At 37.4% G+C, this 22672-nt stretch overlaps 1 protein-coding gene across 2 annotated transcripts in view; it reads right to left on the bottom strand.

The window, feature by feature from the left end:
* The window catches only part of LOC115221312 (multidrug resistance-associated protein 1-like), a 73632-nt gene that overhangs the window by 32449 nt on the left and 18511 nt on the right, over window positions 1–22672 (bottom strand). For both annotated transcript variants that reach the window (XM_036511067.1, XM_029791474.2), the window contains exons 3-9: window positions 19822–19941; window positions 17651–17779; window positions 14793–14918; window positions 12200–12261; window positions 6216–6347; window positions 2232–2405; window positions 39–213 (exon numbers count right to left, since the gene is read on the bottom strand). In XM_036511067.1, coding sequence (XP_036366960.1) covers window positions 39–213; window positions 2232–2405; window positions 6216–6347; window positions 12200–12261; window positions 14793–14918; window positions 17651–17779; window positions 19822–19941 — 918 coding nt within the window. The remainder of the gene's footprint in view (window positions 1–38; window positions 214–2231; window positions 2406–6215; window positions 6348–12199; window positions 12262–14792; window positions 14919–17650; window positions 17780–19821; window positions 19942–22672) is intronic.

The raw sequence follows: 22672 nt of genomic DNA on the forward strand, positions 1-22672 counted from the left end.
TCTATAGTCTGCCACTGAACAGTGTTTGGTGTACTTACCTTGCGAAATACAAATGATGTCAACAACCCTCTAATTCTCATTGCCAAAAGCATGGTTATGAAGAATGAAGTGTTGTTGAAAAGTGATTGTAAAATTTGCAGAACGAATAAAATCATTGACAATACATAGCCTTTCCATTCTGGTTCTTGATTACTTGAGTACACTATTAGTTTACTGAAAACATCAAAATAAAAAACGAAAATTAGAGGCCAGCAATACATTACATGGCAAATTAACATACATACTGGTACATAAAATGACTCAGCTTAGAAGATGTGTTAGTATTTACCAAAATAGGGATTAGCTTAACATGAGCCATCACCCATGCTAACAACTTACTGAACATCACAAAGTTTATGACTGACACATTATACCCAAAGTTTGAAGACAGCTTATTTTTGAAGGGGATGGTAATAGAATTTTGCAGATTAAAGGGTCATCTTGTATACTGGCATATGCAGTATTATATAATATTTTGAAATTACTTTTAGGAAAAAAAATGAAACTTTGGATTCAGCTCTCTTATAAGTAAAGTTTATTTGAGAATCACGAAGTTACAATCTGTCATCCCAATAATAATGTTGTCAAGTTTCACGTTGTTTAATTTGTCCACAGATTGGAATGAAGCATTTTGATCATGAAGAAGAAGAGGAGAAATTCTAATATCACAGGCAGGACTTTTGTCAGATTTCCCTATTCACTAGGACTCTTCTACATTAGACTTCTCTTATTTCCCCATGGAGAAATAGCTTATTCAACTTTGCATACTTTTTGGTTAAAGTAGATCCTCATTACTTTCCTCAGGTTCTGTTGTTTAGTTTTGCTGTTTATGGAGATGTACTTGCATAGCAAGTGCTTTGATCTGAGGTCATGTGTTGAAACTAAAGTGATTGCAGCATGGAAGGCATAAGTTAGCCGTTCAGAAACACACACAGACCATTGACGTCACTTGAACATTTATTTGTATTATGGTGTCAACATTTCCATCACTCAAAAACTGTGATCTGTTCATTGACAAAGAATTGTGCTGCATCCAATTTTGGGCTTGCTTTCTGGTTATCTTTCAAAAACTGCCTGAATTGTTTGGGCAGTACCACACCCCACCATTTCATTAAAAGCCGATTTCTAACATTTAGAAATAAGTCTAAATAACAACTTTTGATGTCTTGAGAAAATTAATAGAATTCTCCTTTTTTTGCAAGCTAAGGATGAAATGATGGAACCTGTGATCTTAGAATTGCTGATAGTGCTTAGCCCCTGGTCAGCACTACTCAAATAGACCTATGATTAAAAGCATTCTAGCCATGACCATCCAGCCTTATTTTCTGAAGGTGTACTCAAGACTATATTAGCCAATGTGATTGTTTTTAAGAAGATGGTAAGGTGTGATTTGAGGGGAATTTGGCTGCTATTTCTAGCAGGTAAAGAGACACTGTAGCAGTATCTTTATTGGTTTATAATCTTAGAATTTAAAACAGTGCATACTCTATCATGAAGGAGGTTCAGTTGAGATACTTAAAAGTCAAGCAATTTGATCCTCAACAATGAAGAAGCTACGATCCCACCCTCCAACTCTTCAGCCCAACTCTACTTCAAGCTAACAAGGGGGCCTGTATACAATCACTCAATTTGCTAGAAATATCAACCAAATCTCCATCAAACTGCATCTTAATGTCTTTAGGAAATGAAAAAATTAATCAAACAATACGTTTGAAAAAAATGTGTGGATATTTGTCTCTGAAGTGAATTTGATTAAAATTCTGTTCTATCACCATTGACAATAATAGAAGGGACTTGAGGCTTGACTTAACTATATTCTCCTTGCTTGTACAAATGAAATAGGTAGAATAGTCTTTAAAAAAAATATTTAGATGCCCTTCCTATCTATAACCTAATCATCCAACTACTTAACTTGATGCACTTTTTACATGTAACCCATTCATTCAACTCTGAAGTAAAGAATGGTTCCTGTTATTTTTTTTTTGTTTTTGAGCCTGGAATGAGCAGAATTATGCATCTGGTTTCTTGTTTGATGAATGAAGTAAGATTTTGAATTTATTACTACATATCAGTAGAAAGTAACTCAAGGTCTTAATCTCATAGCCTTTATTATGTCTCATAAAAACATCAACAATAACACAAAAAGAAAATTAAAGAAGATAAAAAGTGCAAGTGAATGAAAGAATACAAACTCAAGTATGACAGGTCCAGCAAAGAGTAGAACATCAGAACCTATTTTCAGTACCCATGCCCAGCCCATTTCACTTAAGTAGACTTTCAGGAGAACTTTCTTCAGTGATACAGGCTTCTTGCTGACAACTTTGTAATCTGTTGATTCTTCAGACACTGAGACTTCAAGGCTCTGTCTGGATATAAAGAAACATAATAAGTCGTCATTAATATTATAGATGCCAAGTCATGTGTCCCTTTGTTTATGAGTTCTGCTCTCTCTCTCTCTCTCTCTCTCAGTCACATTTTAGAAATGTGGATAGAGAAAGCAGTGACTGTGCTGAGAGAGGTGAAGGACAACAAGTAGTTACATAGATAACAGATAGGTGAAAAATCAAGAAATGGATGGATGGATGGGTAGAGAGAGAGAGAGAGAAAGAGAGAGAGAGAGATTTGTGTATAATATTGAAGTTTGCATGGGGAAAAGATACAAGCAAACAACCAGATGAAAGCATATTTGGACTGAACGGAAAAAAGAAAAGGAACTATATATTTTAGATAGAGAAAAACAGAAGAATTGATGAAGCAAGTCAATGAAAATAGTTAAAAATGTGAGAGGGTAAGAGTAAGAAAGAGACAAATTTTTATATATGCAACACAATATGCAGGTTTAAAGTTACTTTTCAATTTTATTTTAGCTTTGTAATCTTCTAAGTATCTGTTATAGTCAAATTTTGACACATCTATTCCAATATAACTATGTATCATATAACAATCAGTAACAATTAAGGCAAGTTTAGTTTTTCTCTAGTTTCAAACTTCCCCATTAGTTTCACCACTGAAACATCACGATGATTAAGGCTGACATCAAAAGATTTTAGTTTGGAAGATCCTAGAGATAATATCATTGCCAGTGTCCACTTGCATCTGCAATTCAACATTATTTAACTTAATGGAAGTTAATGATTTAGCATCAGTGTTTCAAATGTTGAAGACATTGATTCATAATCACTATCTGCATCAGTGTCAACTCCATGCACTTTCTCGAATGTCATTCTTGAAGACCAGACAGACAGTAAATAGTTCTTTTTACAGATATTGCTTGTCTTCCCAAGAGCAGCACATTTTCTTAGATTATGGGTAGAACCAGAAAACTTGCATATGACTTTTTATGATGATGCTTGTCCACATACAATACTGATAATTCTTTTTGTATAATATTATCATCAAAAGAAACCAAAGCAAAATCATTATTTTAAACTGCTCAATGTGGTTTCAATGTTTCTTGAAATTGCATGTGCCCCGAAAATTTAGTGATGTGCTCTAGAATATTAGAACACACTTATGAACTATCAAAATTTGCTAGTTCATAAATTAGTTGTGTTCAAATACAACTGTTTATAGCAGATTATCTTTCTGTCCCCAACTTACCAATTCAAAAAACGCATGTCTTCTTGCAATCTTCCATTACATCAGTGTATTTATTCTAATGCTATTTACTTCAGAGCCAGAAAGCATTCCTTTTTGACAATAACCAGCTTCTTTTTTTTTTTTTGGTTACCCTGAGGACAAGGGCCCTGGAACAGGGGGTGCAGCAGGTGCACTTGCACCCCCTAGAATTTTCAGGGGGTGCAAGATCAAATTTTGAACCCCCTCCATAATCTTACCAGTTTCAGAAAAAAGTGTCTAAAATCTATCAGTATAAAATGCTTAAGTTCGATCTTGTTTCAAAACAAAAAAATAAATATATAAATAAATAAATAAAAGTGATGAAGCTGGCATAAAATTCCCTAGGGAGTTTATGACCACTAACTTCTGAAGGAAATTAGTGTCAAAATACAAAAAATAAGTGACAATAACAACAGTAGCAGCAACAATAATAACAACAAACCAGCATGTATGGTTAATTTTGAATATATAGCATTACTTGAATTATTGAAGACAGCGACCACCCAGTTAAAATGTGTAACTCTCTCTTTCTTTACGAGGCCTATTTATATTTATATATATATCGTATATTTATAAAGAGGGCAAATTTAGCCGGTACTACTTAGGAAGAGTGGTCCCGGTACGCGCACTCGCGCATCCATGCTAGCTAGTCGTGACTAGTTGATCCTATAACGACTACCTAGCAAAGTAAATAAAACACAAAAACACAAAGTAAGGATCAACTAGTCACGACTAGCTAGCGTGGATGCGCAAGTACGTGAGTGCACGCACCGGGACCACTCTTCCTAAGTAGTACCGGCTAAATTTGCCCTCTCTATAAATATACAATCATCATCATCATCATCGTTTAAATATAAATATAAATAGACCTTGTAACGATACCAGCTACCAAATGGTTTCACGGCGAATTGGGGCCCCGAATAACCATAGTAAAGTCACTGGGGAGAATCCTTGCCGATAATCCCTACTTTAGTGATTTGACCTTATCTTATTATCTATATCCCCTACGTATATATATAAAAAAAATACTCGGTTAGGAATCAATATCATAGTGATGATGTCTTATCAGCTGTTGGAAACTTGTTTAACTAACAGGATGGCTTCTTTTCCAAGGCAATCGAAGCAATGAATCGCTGAAAGAAGTATGGAGATGATCTTTTCTGTTTGATTTTCACTTTTCAATTGCCTCAATTTTGTTCCAATTTCAAAAATGTGTATTGTTCACATGAACTAAACCAACAGTATGTTTATCCAACATTTCACAAAACTTTATTAAAACTTCCATCGTTGAATGTTTTAACATTGTAATGTTGTCTCCTTGTACAAAATGTCAGCTTCCACATCCTGTTCTCTGATTGAGGGGAAAATGATCAAACTTTAAACCTCTGTTACAGTTTTCTAAAAATTTTAGTGGAATTAGTGAATAGCATCAGATTCAACGTGAAAAATTACACCAATGTATCAAATTTGAAAATTTTCGATTAATTTTAAAATTTCAGAAGGTGAAATCAAGCAGAAAAGATCCTGATATTTAAAAATGAACTTCATTTGGTCACATTTCATGAGACTATATTAGTCAGCCTGTTAATTTTCCAGTCGATCCTCATAATAATAAAGTTATTATTATTGAACATTTGTTTGCTTTGATACCCAAATTAGAAAACATCTTTTTCTCTTGGCTTTCTTGAGAAAATTCTGTAGTTTGTAAGCTATTTGTTGTTAAATTTCTTGCATTTTGGCGATTTCAACCAATCAATGACGTCTATTGAGGTGAATACAATTTCTGCTGTTGTTTGGCAACAATTTCAACAACAACTTCCGGCGGTGTCAATAATAGATCGATACTAGGGTCATAATTATGGGTGGACACTAAATGTTTATATTTGCAGCTTATTTACATTTCTGAAGAAAAAAGATACCCTTCCCCCACCCCTAACCCTAATCCCACATATATAAAAAATAAAAACTTTACGGAAAGTAACAATCTTCAAATGTAAACAAATACACGTGTGTGGCCATAAACTGAGAGGTCACTTGTAAACAGAGCTGGAAAACAAAACCGTTCCCTCAGGAGCTGGCCAGTCAAAGTGCTGTCCAGATTTCAATTGTCTGTTGTGGCATGGTTTCTATGGTTGGATGCCCTACCTAATGCCAACCGCTTTACAGAGAGTGGTCGGTGATGAACACAGGAATGTACTGAAAACTATTAAAGTAGACCAACATGAAAGGGTTTATTAAAATAAAGCAGTAGTCACATAGGGTTGCTTACCTTTACTAGTGTTAATCATGTGAATCACCAAATAAAGCTGTAGTTACATGCAAAACATAAAGAAAGGTTCTCTTCAGCACAGAAAGGAAAACCATGTTAAATAGCCTTCATCACATGACCAATGGGTGGAGTCATATGATAACGTCATGTAAAACATATGCAACAATACAATAATAAAACAAGGACACTACATAATAATCTTGTTGTTGTTCACAAAATGCATGAGATTTACATTAAATAAAAGAACAGCAACAACACTGTAAAGAAATAAATGATATAGGAACATTACTGATGGCATTTGGCTTTTTCTTGATTCCAGGCAGTGAAAAACTTGTTTGAGATTAGTTTGATATTGTCACGTGGATTAAGCTGGTGAAGGTTAGCTTCAGTCAAAGTATTTTTAAAAGCTTTGGTAATGAGACTGAAATGAAAAAAGTAGAGAGTGAGTGAGAGACAGAGAGACAGACAGATTTTAAAGAATGTCTTAGTTCACCTGGTTGATAAGGTGTGTTATTTCAATATAAGTCTGTATAGTTGATAGAATTAGTTTCTGAATATCTGATACTTAAATATATGGGATGCAATTTAGGTTACTGTTCTCATGAATGTCTTCTTGCCGCTTCAATTAAGGCAAACTCATGGCCCTTCACTTCAATGTATCTGGGTATATTATACACCAACTCTCAATATCTTAATATTCATATTATCTCAAACACAGGCCTTAAAGAATGATTGACCTTTTCCTATAAACTAAAGCAATATTTTTACTAATGGTCACGTTGGACGACATGCTGGGGGCTTCCATGGCGTACATGGAGGCTATGGCTATGGCTCCCGCAACGAGGAGGGAACCAGGCTGCTGGAGTTCTGCGATGCAAATAATCTTATGATTTGCAACACTAACTTCAGGAAACCTACCAGCCACCTAGTCACTTACCAATCGGGCCAACATACCAGCCAAATTGACTACATCCTTACAAGGCAAAGGGAGAGATGGCTGCTTATAAATGCCAAAACCTTCCCAGGTGAAGAATGTACCCCACAACATAGACTGGTAGTTAGTGACTTTAGGATCAGGACTAGGAGGACAACCAGAAGACGACAAATATGGAGAAGAAGGATCTGGAAGCTTAAAGATCCTGCAAATGGACAGAGATTTAGGGACATATTACTTGAAGCCTCTGACGAAGTAGAAGGGGATAGAGCATCACAGGGGGTAGAAGACAGCTGGACGTTTCTAAGGGACAACCTGCTGAGAGCCACTGACCAGATCTGTGGCTGGTGCAAAGTCCCCTCTCGACCTAGAATAACGTGGTGGTGGAACAATATTGTAGACAGGGCTATTAGAGAAAAGAGACAGGCTTGGAAGGTCTGGAAAAATGGGGGTAGCAGGGGATTGTATCAGACTGCCAAAAGAGAAGCTAGGAGACAGGTTTATTTAGCCAGAGGGGAAGCAGATAAGAAAAAATTTGCCAATGTTCTGCGCCGTGAGGACCAAAGACTGGAGGTGTTTCGTGTTGCAAGACAGTGTGTGAGAGAGAATCGTGATGTGGTAGGAGAGAAGTGTGTTCGCATGGAAGATGGTTCACTTGCGCTAAATGAGGATGCAAAGAGAGAGGTTTGGAGATGCCACTATGAAAGGTTGCTGAATGAAGAAAATGAATGGGATAAAGAGAGTCTGCTGAATGTTGACCCAACAGAGGGACCAGCTATCCGAGTTGATAGTTCCGTGGTAGCTAAGGCAATTAGAAGCATGAAGACAGGGAAAGCCCCAGGCCCATCAGGAATCACTGCAGAGATGCTCAAAATGTCTGGTAGTGTCGGCTATAGCCTAGTCACCCGTATAGTTAATCAGGTGATACACAAAGGGGTCATACCCAATGACTGGTGTAGCAGTATAATAGTCAACTGCTACAAAGGTAAAGGTGATGCCCTAGATACAAATAACTACAGAGGTATCAAGCTGTTGGACCAGGTGATGAAGGTTATGGAGAGGGTCATAGCCCAACTAATTAGAGAGAGAGTTAGTTTAGATGAGATGCAGTTTGGGTTTGTGCCAGGGAAAAGTACTACTGATGCTATATTCCTGGTAAGGCAGCTGCAGGAGAAATACCTAGCCAAAGATAAGCCCCTGTACCTGGCTTTTGTTGACATGGAGAAAGCCTTCGACAGGGTCCCCCGATCCCTTATCTGGTGGGCAATGAGGAAACTAGGGATAGATGAATGGTTAGTGAGAGCTGTGCGGGCCATGTACAGGGACGCCGCTAGTAGGGTGAGGGTTGGAAATGTGTACAGTGAAGAATTCCGGGTAGAGGTAGGAGTCCACCAAGGCTCAGTACTCAGCCCCCTCCTATTTATCATAGTCCTCCAGGCAATAACGGAGGAATTCAAGACAGGATGCCCTTGGGAGCTCCTCTATGCTGATGACCTTGCTCTAATTGCTGAGTCGCTATCAGAACTGGAGGAGAAGTTTCAGGTGTGGAAACAAGGATTAGAATCGAAGGGCCTCAGAGTCAATCTAGCTAAAACCAAAGTCGTAATCAGTAGGAAGGTAGACAAATCACAAACACCTTCAGGTAGATGGCCCTGCTCAATCTGTAGAAAAGGTGTAGGTAGAAACTCTATAAGATGCACCAAGTGTAAGCTATGGACACATAAGAGATGCAGCAATGTCAAAGGAAGGCTAACTAGGAAGATGGTTTTTGTATGTGGCAGATGCTCAGGAACAATAAACACTGAAAATGCTCTGAGACCAACTTCCGTCACTTTCCAGGGAGAAAAACTAGAAATAGTTGATAGTTTCCGTTACCTAGGTGACCAAGTCAGCAGCGGGGGCGGGTGTGCTGAAAGTGTAACTGCTAGAGTAAGAATAGCTTGGGCAAAGTTCAGAGAGCTCTTACCTCTACTGGTGACAAAAGGCCTCTCGCACAGAGTGAAAGGCAGACTGTATGATGCGTGTGTACGAACAGCCATGCTACATGGCAGTGAAACATGGGCCGTGACTGCTGAGGATATGCGTAAGCTCGCTAGAAATGAAGCCAGTATGCTCCGATGGATGTGTAATGCCGGTACTCACACTCGGCAGAGTGTAAGTACCTTGAGAGAAAAGCTGGACCTAAGAAGCATCAGTTGTGGTGTGCAAGAGAGACGTTTGCGCTGGTATGGTCATGTGGCGAGAATGGATGAAGATAGTTGTGTGAAAAAGTGCCACACCCTAGCGGTTGAGGGAACCTGTGGAAGAGGCAGACCCAGGAAAACCTGGGACGAGGTGGTGAAGCACGACCTTCGAACTTTAGGTCTCACTGAGGAAATGACTAGAGACCGAGACCTCTGGAAGTGTGCTGTGCGCGAGAAGACCCGGCAGGACAAGTAAGTCCATAACCTGTGGCCTTCTACATGGGATGGAGCCAGCCTACGTATGCATACCTTCCCTTCTTGGGACACAAAACTCTACTTGTGAAGACGTGATGAGGCAAGTGAGGATCAGAATCGAAATCGATCAATGGAAATTGCGGATGTGCTACCAGTGCCGGTGGCATGTCAAAACTCTGCTTGTGAAGACCCGTTGAGGCAAGTGACGATCAGAATCGAAATCGATCAATGGAAATCGATCAATGGAAATTGCAGATGTGTTACCAGTGCCGGTGGCATGTAAGAGAACTTTCCGTTTCGCGACCGTTGCCAGCACCGCCCCGTTTCGTGTCCGTTGCCAGCCTCGCCTGGCCCTCGTGCCGGTGGCACATAAAAAGCACCATCCGTTCGTGGCCGTTTGCCAGCTCTGTCTGGCACCAGTGCGGGTGGCACGTAAAAAGCACCCACTACACTCACGGAGTGGTTGGCGTTAGGAAGGGCATCCAGCCGTAGAAACACTGCCAGATTTGACTGGGCCTGATGAAGCCTTCTGGCTTCACAGACCCCAGTAGAACCGTCCAACCCATGCTAGCATGGAAAACGGATGCTAAACGATGATGATGATGATGATGATGATTCAATGATATCCTAGAATGATGTCCCATTCTAGTAACATGAATTTATTTTATGTCCATTTTTTCCATACTAGCATGGTAAATGAATAAATATTATTGAGTCATTGCTTTATAGCCAAATGCTCTTCCTGTTACTAACTCTTACCTGTTGTTCAAGTATCAGATGTTTTTTATTCTACTTGTCTTTGATAGCACAAAGTTAGAGCACTGTGTTGTTGACAGGGAATGTCAGCAAACATCATTTGTAGCTCAGTGCTTCATGCAAAGTGCAGAATGTAAACTCATATTTAGATTCACAAGCATGTACTTGCATGCAAGTACATGGGTGTACTTGCATGCAGGCACATGCCCGCATCAGTTTTTGAGGATACCTCAAAAAGCTCTAACATGCTTTAAACTTTTTTTTTATCTTGCTTTTCAGATAAATATTATCAGATACAACTCAGTAAAAGAAAAGGCACACTGTAATTGTTGCCTTAAAAGCACTGCAAAATGAGACAGAGATAACTTACTTCCTAAAAGTTGCCCAATCCTTCATTGTCAAAATTCAAAAGGAGCTGGAAGCTACTGATGAAGATTCAACATCAGCAGCTAAATGCAAAATACATGCACAGGGTCCTAATAGCATAAGAACACATAAACTCGAACAAAATAATTTATAGAAATCCTGAAAAGTTAATCAGAGCCCTTGTGAAGAGCCTTAAGGTTTTAGAACACACCATCAAAAGAGTTGTGCTGAAGGACATCTGGTACAAGTCATGTGTGATGCAGAGGGGCCAGTTTTTGTTGGATGTGACAAGAGAGAATTATTTGGTCCATGCAAAGTGCTTGCTAAGCAAGTTAAAACACTAAGAAACTGGAAAGCCATGTTCTTTCCTCTGATGAGAATAACTTCAACTGGGACTAAAAGGTAAACGGAAGAAATGACAAGGTTATGCAGAGACCCAAATTACATTCCACTGGCCATACATATTAAGTTCCCAGCAACTACAATGATCCTGGGAGTCGTCAGCAACAATGGGGATGCTATGCCTCCTCACTTTTTTTCACAGGGCTTAAGAGTAAATGCCCCTGTTTACACAGAGGTGTTGGAGAATGTTGTGAGGCTCTGAATAGAAAGAATATACAGTGGAAAACAAGATTCTGTGCCACTTCATCTTCCAACAAGACTGTGCCAGCTCATAAGGCTAGGACAATCCAAGCATGGATGTGTGTTACACTCCATGATCAGGTTTTCCCTGTCACATGGCCTCCTACCTCACCAGAGTGCAATCCACTGGACTATTATGTATGGGAAATAGTCGAGAGGAAGATGAATGACCATCCCCATAACATCATACAATCTATGACATAATAAGCACTATGTCCAAAATTGATAAAGATCACCTGATTCAGGTATGTCAATTCTTCTGACACTTTATTTAAGCAACCATTGATGCTAACGGTGGATTCATTGAATAGGTGTGATAAAAGGATTCTTAAGATTATTTGTATCAATTTTTCAAATATAGTTTTCGTTGATGAGCAATGCATTTTTCTAAATTCATACAAACAACCTCAAAAAAACTGATGCACCCTGTATATTTCTTTCCCTTCTTACATGGACATTCTGTGCTTAATGCTAAACTCCCAATGCACTTCATTCAGACCACCAACTCACTTTCAACTATTTCACCTGCCTCTCTCTTATCAATGGGTGTGTATGCATGGGTGTGTATACACACATACACAAACATATGTATATATAAATAAATATATAAACACACACATTTCATCATCATATATAGATATATAAACATATATATATATATATATTTAGGTTAGCTGAAATATGCTAGCCACAAACCCCAACTGCTAAAGGCAAATACACTGCAATTACCATGGAGAAAAATCTCTCTTATGTTAAAAAGGTGTGAAAACACCCAGTTCATTTAGTGTCGCCATCTCTTGGGAATCTCAGACATTGATGTTTCAAGTTTTTGACTCTTGTCAAAGAGATGTACCTAAGAGAGGCAACTCTAGGTAGATCTCATTCTCAAGAGAATTTTGACAATGAAGGATCGGGAAACTTTTAGGAAGTGAGCTAGCTCCGTCTCATTTTGCAGTGCTTTTCAGACAATGATTACAGAGTGTGCCTTTTCCATGAGGAACTTGGCTGAAGCTCCTCTCTACCATACCTCTTGACTGCAACACACCTCCATTCAAGCATCTCAACAACCTCACCAAATGTGGTCATGAAAAGAATACTGGTTTTACATCGATTTTAGAAAGTATTCTTTGGACTTACGGAGTGATCCAATGAAGTGTGAACTTGGATGGGAAAGATGCTTCCAGCTCTGGATTTGGTTTCTGTAAATATAGACATCATCATCATCAAACATCTATTTTCCATGCTGGAATGAGCTAGATGGTTTGATTGGGTATACAGTTAATAAATTTTACACATTTTCTCAATGTCAAACAAAATATTCACATAGACACACATACACACGCACGCATGCACACACACACACACACACACACTTCCACTGTTCAGTCACTAGGCTGTGATCATGCAACAGCACCAGCATCAAAGGGTTTATTTTATTGATGACTATTTTTTGATTAGCTAAGTTATACTTTTACATAAAGCCATGCAATTTGGGACACAGCTTAATTCAAGAGGTACTTCGAGCATTTAAAAGAGATTCTATATGATCACTTGCTCTCTTAGTAATCAAACTCCTTGAATTTACAACTTGCTGTCACAAAACAGAAAGAATACATTAGACAATTAATTATGTTGTAGATATAGAAAAAGGCCAGATGATCTTGACTAAAAGACTTTTGCTCTATTCAATCAGAGTTGACTTAGAATCAAGCATCAACAATACAAGTACACATATATCTGGTGGGTTTTCACAGCTTCCATCTACTAAATATACTCATAAGGCATTGGTCAACCCAAGGCTATAGTAAAAAACACTTGCCCAACAACAGCTGCAAGTGAAACAGCAATATGCATCTTATTCTTGAGAGCAAGTAAAGCTTAAAAAATTGTTTTTATAATTTTGCTGATGTTTAGCCCTCAAGACAACCCTAGTTGAGCAAACTTATGATCAAAGCATATCAACCATGACTAGCTCATATATTTTGTTTCTCTAGAACTATATTGCTAGTGACATGTAAAAAGCACCTGTGCTGGTGACACATAAAAGGCACCCACTACACTCTCAGAGAGGTTGGTGTTTGGAAGAGCATCTAGCTGTAGAAACCAAGCCAAAATCAGACTGGTTCCAGGTACAGTTCTCCAGCTTACTAGTTCCACTTAGTGTCTAACCCATGCCAGCATGGAAAACAGATACTAAATGATGATGGTGATAAATCTAAAACCATAAAGTCTGGAAGCATGAGAGGTGAATGTATGTTACTTTAACCACACAACTTTAATAAGGTTACATCCATTTTGCAATCTTTTTTATGTAGTAATAATTTCAGTCTGCAAGAAATTACATATGCTTGTTTTTTATGTACAGTCAGCATGGAAAGAATATGGTTAGATAAATATATTCACCTTTATGCTTTTATATATCTCTCATGGCTGGATTTTACTGGATTCTCAGTACATGGACACTCTAAATTACACTTCTTTGAAATTGACTATTATGCAGGCTGATGACTGAGTCCATAAGAGCTTTCTGTGATGACCACATGAATCTCTGAATCTACATCTTATTCTACTAATTTATATACATCATCATCATCATCATCATCATCATTTAACATCCGTTTTCCATGGTGTGCTGGATGGTTTGAAAGGATCTGGACTTGTTTTTGCAGAAGATTGCAAATGAATGACACTTCTTGTGTGATGGTGATATTTGTTTATAATTAACATGTGATATCCAGACAAGGAAACACACACACACAAACATGATGGGCTCCTTTCAGTTCCTCTCCACTAAATCCACCCACAAGGCTTTCATCAGCCCAGAGCTACAGTTATAGATAACTGACCAAGATGAGTGAACCAAAGTCATGTGGTTATGAAGTAAATTTCTTAACCACACAACCATGCTAAGCCTACACACACACACACACACACACACACACACACACACGCACACAGAAATTTGGAAACGATATGTTGTACTGCTTGGCATTCATGCTGGAAGCTCCAACACAAACATTTCAGTGTTTGGGTGTCAATCTGAGAACATGTACTGAGAGTGATAAAAATCAAACATCCAGTCAAGATCATGATGTTTGGAGTGATTACTAGTGATAGCAACATTATGCCTCCATTCATACTCCCACATGGCCACAGACCCAACACGGAGGCCTACATCAAATACCTCAAGGAGGCAGTGCTGCCCTGGGTGAAGAGGGTGGCTGCTGGAACACCTTATGTCTGGCAACAGGACACTGCACCATATCACACAGAAAAACCTAGTCATGACTGTCAGGCAATTTCTGTGACCACATCACCCCTAACATCTGGCCACCTGTCTCCCTAGAATGCAACCCCCTTCATTATTATGTGTGGGGCACAGTTGAACGAGAGACCAACAAAACTCCTTGTAAGACCGAAGATGAACTAAAGGCAAGGATTATGGCAGTATTCACCAACTTAAACAAGGAGACCATTCAGAAGAGTTGCAGGAGATTCCGAAGTCGTCTGGAGGCTGTGGTTGAAGCCAATGGTGATTTTACTGAATAAATTTACTCTTCAGTATTTCTAGATATTTTTATGTAATTTTAGTAAATATATCTGTTAAGGTGTAATATAAATTAATTAACATTTCTGAGTTCAGTATGTTATTCACATTATCATCCACTTTACTTTAAAAATAAACATCATAAAATAAAATATAATAATATGAAAAATAACATAAACTAACCCTTTGTAATGCTTTCTTGTCATATTTGCGTGGCACTTCAGCAAAGCAATGGAACACAACCTCCAAGACGATGAATGTATAGCATGCAAGGAATACGTTGAAGTGTAGAATATCAGTTTCATATTGCTGTAACATGAGACAAAGAGAAAGGTCACATCTAAGTTACCTGTGTGTCAGTGTGTTAGTGGGTATATACATAAATATCATGCTCACACATATCTATGTGTGTCAGTGTGTGTGTTTTTGTGGAGGCAAATATAATATATATTTGTAGAATTTGTTTTGGGGTTTGAAAATGCACCTGAATCTGAAATGTGTGTAGTTGTTAAATAGATTTATTCACATACCAAACTAGTTTTGACAATTTTTTGTTTACCAATGGTACAAATATACATATATATATATAAAGTGGGGGAGGGGAGTTTAAAATTACAAGGTAAAAACTGGACAAACATGTTTAAATCATCAATATTTATATTTATATACATGGTCTGATCAATGAGTAGCCTGATTGTTGCCATAGTAACAAAACTAAAGCATGTGTACTAAGTTTTAACGTTCTAGCACACTTCTGCTGTTTACAGCAATGCTTGGAAGTAATGTGTGTATGTTCGTCACATTGGCCATAATGGAGAAAGCTGAGCCAAAAGCTTGGCGGTACCTGCTCAGAGACCTACACAAAGTTTTCAAAAGCTTTCATTGTTCTCAACACAATCAAGATGTTGTGCAACTGAAATTTGAGTGCCTTTTTCATCAGCTGAAAGTAATTTTGGCTCAAACTTGCCAGACATGCATCTCCTACCCAAATCTTCACTGATAATGGACTGAACTGAACTGTAACTAATCTGCACATCCTCTCATAACTCACGGATGGTGACTCAATTATTTTTCTTCACAGCTGCATGCACATCTGTGATGTTTCTCTCAGTTCTGCTGGTTGTAAGACTCCCAGAATGTTCATCAATATCAACATTTTCCCACCATCTTGGAAACGTCTGAATCACTCCTACACTTGTGTGTGGCTCATACACTCCTCTCCATACACTTTCTACAACTTTGCATAGGCCTCTGAGCAGGTATTGCCATAACAACTTTTTCTGTCATGGTCAATGTGATGATCACGTTACATGCATTACTTTGAAGCCCTACTGTAAACAGCAGAAGTGAGCTAAAATGTTAAACCTTAGTGCACATGTACAGCAATGGTTAAGATCAATCTATGCCAAGCGGCTTCACTCTGCATGTTTTAGCTTCATTACTATGGCAACAGTCCAGATACTTATTGATCAGACCTCGTGTGTGTGTATATATATATATATACATAAGATACATATATAGGGTAGCGAATATTCATTATAAATGTCACCACCAGTGGCCTAGCATGTATAAATAGTCAATAAACAACATATTCGTATTTTAAAATGGTGTACATTTAAACACAAAGGAGAATTACCCTTTAACAGGTTAATTTTTACATGCTAGAATAAGCAGCCAACACAGCCAAAACCACAATTTAATAGCAATTTTCGAAGGAAATGAAAAATAAAAACTTTTACCTTGTTATTTTTATTTGCAGTTATACCATGGATAATCTTGTTTGCTAAAGAAATTTAAAATCATGGTATAACTGCAAATAAAAATAACAAGGTAAAAGTTTTTATTTTTCATTTCCTTCAAAAATTGCTATTAAATTGTGGTTTTGGCTGTGTTGGCTGCTCTTTCTAGCATGTAAAAATTACCTGTTAAAGGGTAATTTTCTTTTATGTTTAAATATATATATATATCTTTGCAACCATGACAAATAACCAGTATTTAGAACTCTACTTGTATTTCTTTTCCAGTATTGTAATTTTATCCTTTGTAATGAAATCAGGATTTGTGTGTTACACAGAGTATATGCAGAAAACAAAACGGGAGAGATCATTTACAAGATATCTAGTAAAACCACCTTCTGCACGTAACATTGACATGAGATGATTATTAGTTACAGAATGCAAATTATGTAAAATGACAGAATTTGGTCACCTGTTAAATCCAATAATGTTATATATAAAAGTTACATGTTTCTGACTATTTGGTATTAAGTATTGATTATGTAATTTGTATTATGTGAGTAACAATCACCTTATGTTAATGAAACAGGCATTAAGATAGTATGATTAAATATTATAAACAATCTTGCATGCCAGTGGCATACAAAAAAGCACCAATTACTATCTTGGAGTAGTTGGTGTTAGGAAAGACATCCAGCCATAGAAACCATGCCAAACCAGACTAGAACTTGGTGCAACTTTCCAGCTTACCAATTCCAGTTAATCCATCTAACCCATGCCAGCATGGAAAGCAGATGTTAAATGATCATGATGACATACATCATCATCATCATCATCGTTTATATATATATATATTGTATAAAGGATCGTAGGTAAGGCCAAAACAATGCTAAGTAAATGCAAGTTAAATCACAAGAAAACAAATATGTGAATTAATGTAGACTTACCTTGTATTCAGTATTTTGGGGTTATGACCCCGTTTTCAAGAAATAGACGGATGTTGCCAATGTGCATGTGTGTGGAGTGGACATGTGCAGAAAGGTGTTGCTATAGCAACACCTTTCTGCACATGTCCACTCCACACATGCACATCACCAATATTCATCTGCAGTTAATACAGTGCTAAGATATTTAAGATAGTGATGTTGCTGATGAAGGTGATGATGATGATGATGATGATGATGATGAAGATAAGTAGTTTACTAAACAAGAGTTTTATTTGTAATAAAATAAGTCTGTAGTAACCCTGCTCTTCCCTCCTTTTTCAATACATACGAGGGTGAGACCGTTCCAGATGCACTTTACCTTCATTATGACTTTGTTGTAACACAGAACAGTGCCAGACAGCAATGACAGCAACCAGTATATAAAGAGAACTCCTGATGCCACAGCACCATTCCAGCGTTCAACTTGCATCAGGACCATTGCACATAACTGTAAATGGTAAAGGGTTAATTGTTGATATAAATGAATGAGAGAGGGGGGGGAGAAAGAGGAGAAAAGAGACAAGAAAGAGATAGAGAGAAAGGAGAATATGGAGGGATTGTGGAGAGAGAGAGAAGGCAAGTAACAGCAAGGAAGCATGAGAAAGTGTGGAAGGATGAGAGAGAGAAGGAAGATACTGAGATATAGAGAGGACAAAGATAATGAATATAAGACAAGAAGCTAATAACTAGTTCAGCTTTTGTTTTAAATACTTCAGACTTTCATTTTCAAGATGTGGTGGAAGGAGACGGAAATGACTGTTTGATCTCAAATCAGCCTTGTTTGACCTGTGATCAAAGGTGTCGCAACTGTGACCGTCCTATGTTTTTGTGCATTGGGGAGTTCTTACTCTAGTGCACTCATCTGTATTTGAGATGATAATGTTGTAATTTGAAGAAGATTGAGCCGCTGCTTCTAACAGGTCAAATGACTGCATAGAAATCCTCTTGCTAGCTTGAAAGGTAGCAGCCTTCTTATTAGATTCAGTCAGGTAATTTAAGACTTGAGAGGAAATGATTAAAAATGCAGATAAGGAACTCATTAAAACCCAGCTCCATACAATGTGTTTGTAAGTATATGAGTGTGTGTGTGTGTGTATGCGTGCAAGCGTGCGTGTCTAAGTGTAATAACCATTGGGTTATAGAAACATTACAGAAAAATATTCATCCTCACGAGCTTTGTGTATCTGGGGTGAGCTACCTGGGGTGAGCTACACTTCACCAAACAATATTTATGGTAAGTTTTGAATTCTGTGCCAATTATACAAAGCTTCTATATCTTTCTGCTTGATAATATTAATAAGTCCACTTTCCACACCATTTGATTACCATAAAGTGAACTGATTGAGAGTTATGTACCTTGGTGATGGACAATAGTAAAAGGATAGAAATTTACAATTATCTGGTAGTGGAAAGACACCATCCTAATGTGTGTTCAGTTTTTACACTCTCCCACAACACTGTGTGTGTGTGTGTGTGTGTGTGTGTGTGTGTGTGTGTGTGTGTTTGTGTGTGTGTGTGTGTACATGTGTGCTTTTGTATCTGTAAGGAGTGTCAATGGAAAAGAGAAGGAAAGGAAGAAGGAAGAGAGAAAGAAGAAAAAATGTGTTTACTTTTATACAGCTGGTCAGTTCTTTCAACAGAAAGTGATTCTTGGCTTTTAGAAATGGCAAACCCAGGTAACATGACTGCTCAAGATGTTATACAGTGTGATTGAACCCTTAACCTATGACTACTTAGCCATTCAGCCTAATATACATATATACAGATTCGGCTATTCATGCATGCACGTGCACACACACACACACACACACAAAATGCATTAGATAATTAAACATTTTGTTATTTTAAACCTTGATCCTCACACACAGACACACACACAGACACAACACACACACACACACACACACACACACACACACACACACACACACACAAAATACATTAGATAATTGTGCATTTTGTTATTTTAAACTTTGATCTTCACTTTGGAATAAACTTTTATTTAATTGATATACAGATTTAAATCTACTGATGTAAGACAATAATAGACAAAGCAAGTTTAGTGAGTTTAAAGTGTAACACATTGCAGAGAAAACTGCTCATAATATTAACCACGTATCCAGTTAAGAGACACTCAATAAATGTAAAGCTCAACACTGGCTTCAAAACTTTCATAGCAAGGGCATGAGTCTTGAAGAAAGTCACAGATTACTTTCTCTAATTGACAGCAACCAACTGAACTGAAATCATGCAAGAATAAGTTGAGAAGTTGCAGAACAAAATGTTAACCCTTCAACATTTTTTCAACATTTGCACCATATTGGAAAGTTTTCAACACTCAGTCTATAGATAACCACACATGCTGAACAAAAAATAAAAATTGCCATCACAAAGCACTAAGTTTTGTATGGTGTTGTAGTATCAAAAGAATTAAACATTTTATTGCTGTTACTGTAAGGAAACAACTGAGAAACACCTTTGAATACTTACATAAGCTATGATCTGGGATATACCTGCAATATAGTCCACTGCTGTAGGATGTGTATTTTCATAGTAGATCTTCACTATTAAATCACAAAGGACAAAAACAGCCAGGAGGAAGCTTAAAAGCTGTAAAATAAAAGTATGAAGATACAAAAATTTGTTGACATATTGAAAAAGATATCCAAACACGGATATGTTTTAACAGTTGGAAATCAAACCTAGGTCACAGACAAGGTTTATGAGGAGCTTAACACCAATCTGTTGTTTTTAATGCAACCTTCCAACACAAGCTAAATGCTGAATACAAAGTACCATATGATATTAATGCTTCATTTAAAGACAATACATATCTGCTACTTCAGCATCTAAGTTTATGGACAATGAATCAATTAAAACCTTCAAAACCACTACAAATGTAGTGATTCATTGATAACATCTACTTGTGATCTCTTATACATAACAAACATTTATAACAGAAAAAATTGTATCCCAAAGATTTCCATTTTAGAGATAGAAAATACTTTTAGCTTTGAGTAACTGATGCACTATAATATTCAAGTGAGGCCCACAATAGAAAACTGACCCCAAATCTGATATGGTGCTAAGGCTACACAAAAAAAAACATAACAGACTGCATCCAAAGGAAAGCCATCTAGATGACTGACAAGGACTCATTCACAAACATCATCAGCTGACAGGCATGTCTTTTAGTACTTGCATAACAATAGTCTCTGTTGCTCAGAGTTAGCTGGTTGCATACTACCCTGTCCATATTTCTTCCCTTTTCATCACCTATTCTATATTACTCTTCTCAGGCTCTGCACTAGCCAATTTTTCCTGAAACCTTCTTATTCAGAACAACATCAACTATCTGGAAATGAACCTCCCACCAACATTTTCCCCCAAAGCTAATGATTTGCAACTGCCCAAGCTGCATATCAACTGTATCAATCTGACCAGTTTTAGAGGAACTGTAAAAGTCATGATGTAGTCTCTCCCTCCTGACTAAGACTAAAATGGAACCCCAACCCCACCCAAAAAACTGGACAGTTAAAGTTAACTAAATAGGTCTGTAGCAGAGAGAAACCTGTTATAATGCATTTTTTAATAATTTTTTTAATAGTTTAGTCAGAGAAGAAAGGGCAGTATTCATGACTTTTTCCTGGGCCTCTACGACTGATGGGACAAAATGAGGAAGTTATCCTCACACTGGAGACAAGGTCCAATAATTTTCAACCAAGCATGCTCCACTAAAAGGCAGTGGTGTAAAGTAGGATAACAAATTAAGTTTCTCACTTAAGCACAGGAATGGTGCCTCCAATAGGCTTTGGAATAGTTTCTATATTTGAAATTTTATTCATAAGATTATCAACTAAAGTTTATGACAGAAGACACTTGCCCAATGTACAGCACTGACAGATTAAATTCAAAGTCACATGATATGATTGCAAGGTGAATTTCTTGACTATTGTTATCCCTGCATCTATAACAATAGCAAGATTAATTCTTCATAAGAAATTCTACAGCCATGCTCTAAAACAAATGTTGATTATATATAAACTCAAGAGAGCATATACAGATCCAAGAGATAGAGGATTGTGATTTCACCTAACTGGGCCTCAGAGAACCTGTAAAGGCCATGTACACAGACCATTTTGACAGGCCAAATCAATAAGAAAAAGACAAAAAGTTCGTGTATAGTGGCAACTATGTTATTAGGATGTTTGGTTGTATGTAAACAATGAGCTCTAACAAGAGCCACATCCATTATCAATTAGAGCGTAACTGGCTTCCACTACTACAAAAACAACCTTCAACTCCACCACCTCAGTCACAATTTTTGTATCTCTACCAACAGAGTAGACTTTATATCATAGCTCAATTTGCCAGAAATAACAACCAAAATCTTCCTCAAATCACATCTTATAGTTTTAAAAAGGAAAATAAAGAACATACAGCATAATGAGATCTATTAGGTTTGGCAGCCAGCATCAATTCTGTTCAAATTGATTTCATATTCAGTATAAGGATACACTTTTTAAGCTAATGAATGATGTCAAAATCATTTCCACTATAAATCAATAAATAAAGAGTTATTTGTAATTAAAATTTGAAAATTTTGGGTAATTTTTGCCAATTGTAAGCCATTCATACCTGTTTCCATAGTAACAAGCAGAACATGAGAACTCTTTGTCTGCAAGAAAGCACCTCTTTTACTCTTTTACTTGTTTCAGTCATTTGACTGCAGCCATGCTGGAGCACCACCTTTTGTCGAGCAAATCGACCCCAGGACTTATTCTTTGTAAGCCTAATACTTATTCTCTCGGTCTCTTTTGCCGAACCGCTAAGTTACGGGGAAGCAAACACACCAGCATTGGTTGTCAAGTGATGTTGGAGGAGGGGGGGGGGACAAATACAGACACACAAACACACAAACACACACACACACACACACATATACATATATAAATACATACATATACATATATACGACGGGCTTCTTTCAGTTTCCGTCTACCAAATCCACTCACAAGGCTTTGGTCGGCCCGAGGCTATAGTAGAAGACACTTGCCCAAGGTGCCACGCAGTGGGACTGAACCCGGAACTATGTGGTTGGTAAGCAAGCTACTTACCACGCAGCCACTCCTGCGTCTAATTGCGCCTGTTGACAAATATATTGAAACCACTTGTTTTATATAACTGTTGACAATTGAACATGTGAATTTATGAACTGGTTAACAAAATGTTTGTTTTTTTTTAAATATTTAATTTGTAATGTGCTATTTTTTTTTTAGACAAATCTTTTAAGTTTGTGCTAAATGCATATTGAATGCTTAAAGCTACAAAATACGTGTTA

This window comes from Octopus sinensis, linkage group LG18 (assembly GCF_006345805.1).
Source record: "Octopus sinensis linkage group LG18, ASM634580v1, whole genome shotgun sequence".
Lineage (NCBI taxonomy): Eukaryota > Metazoa > Mollusca > Cephalopoda > Octopoda > Octopodidae > Octopus > Octopus sinensis.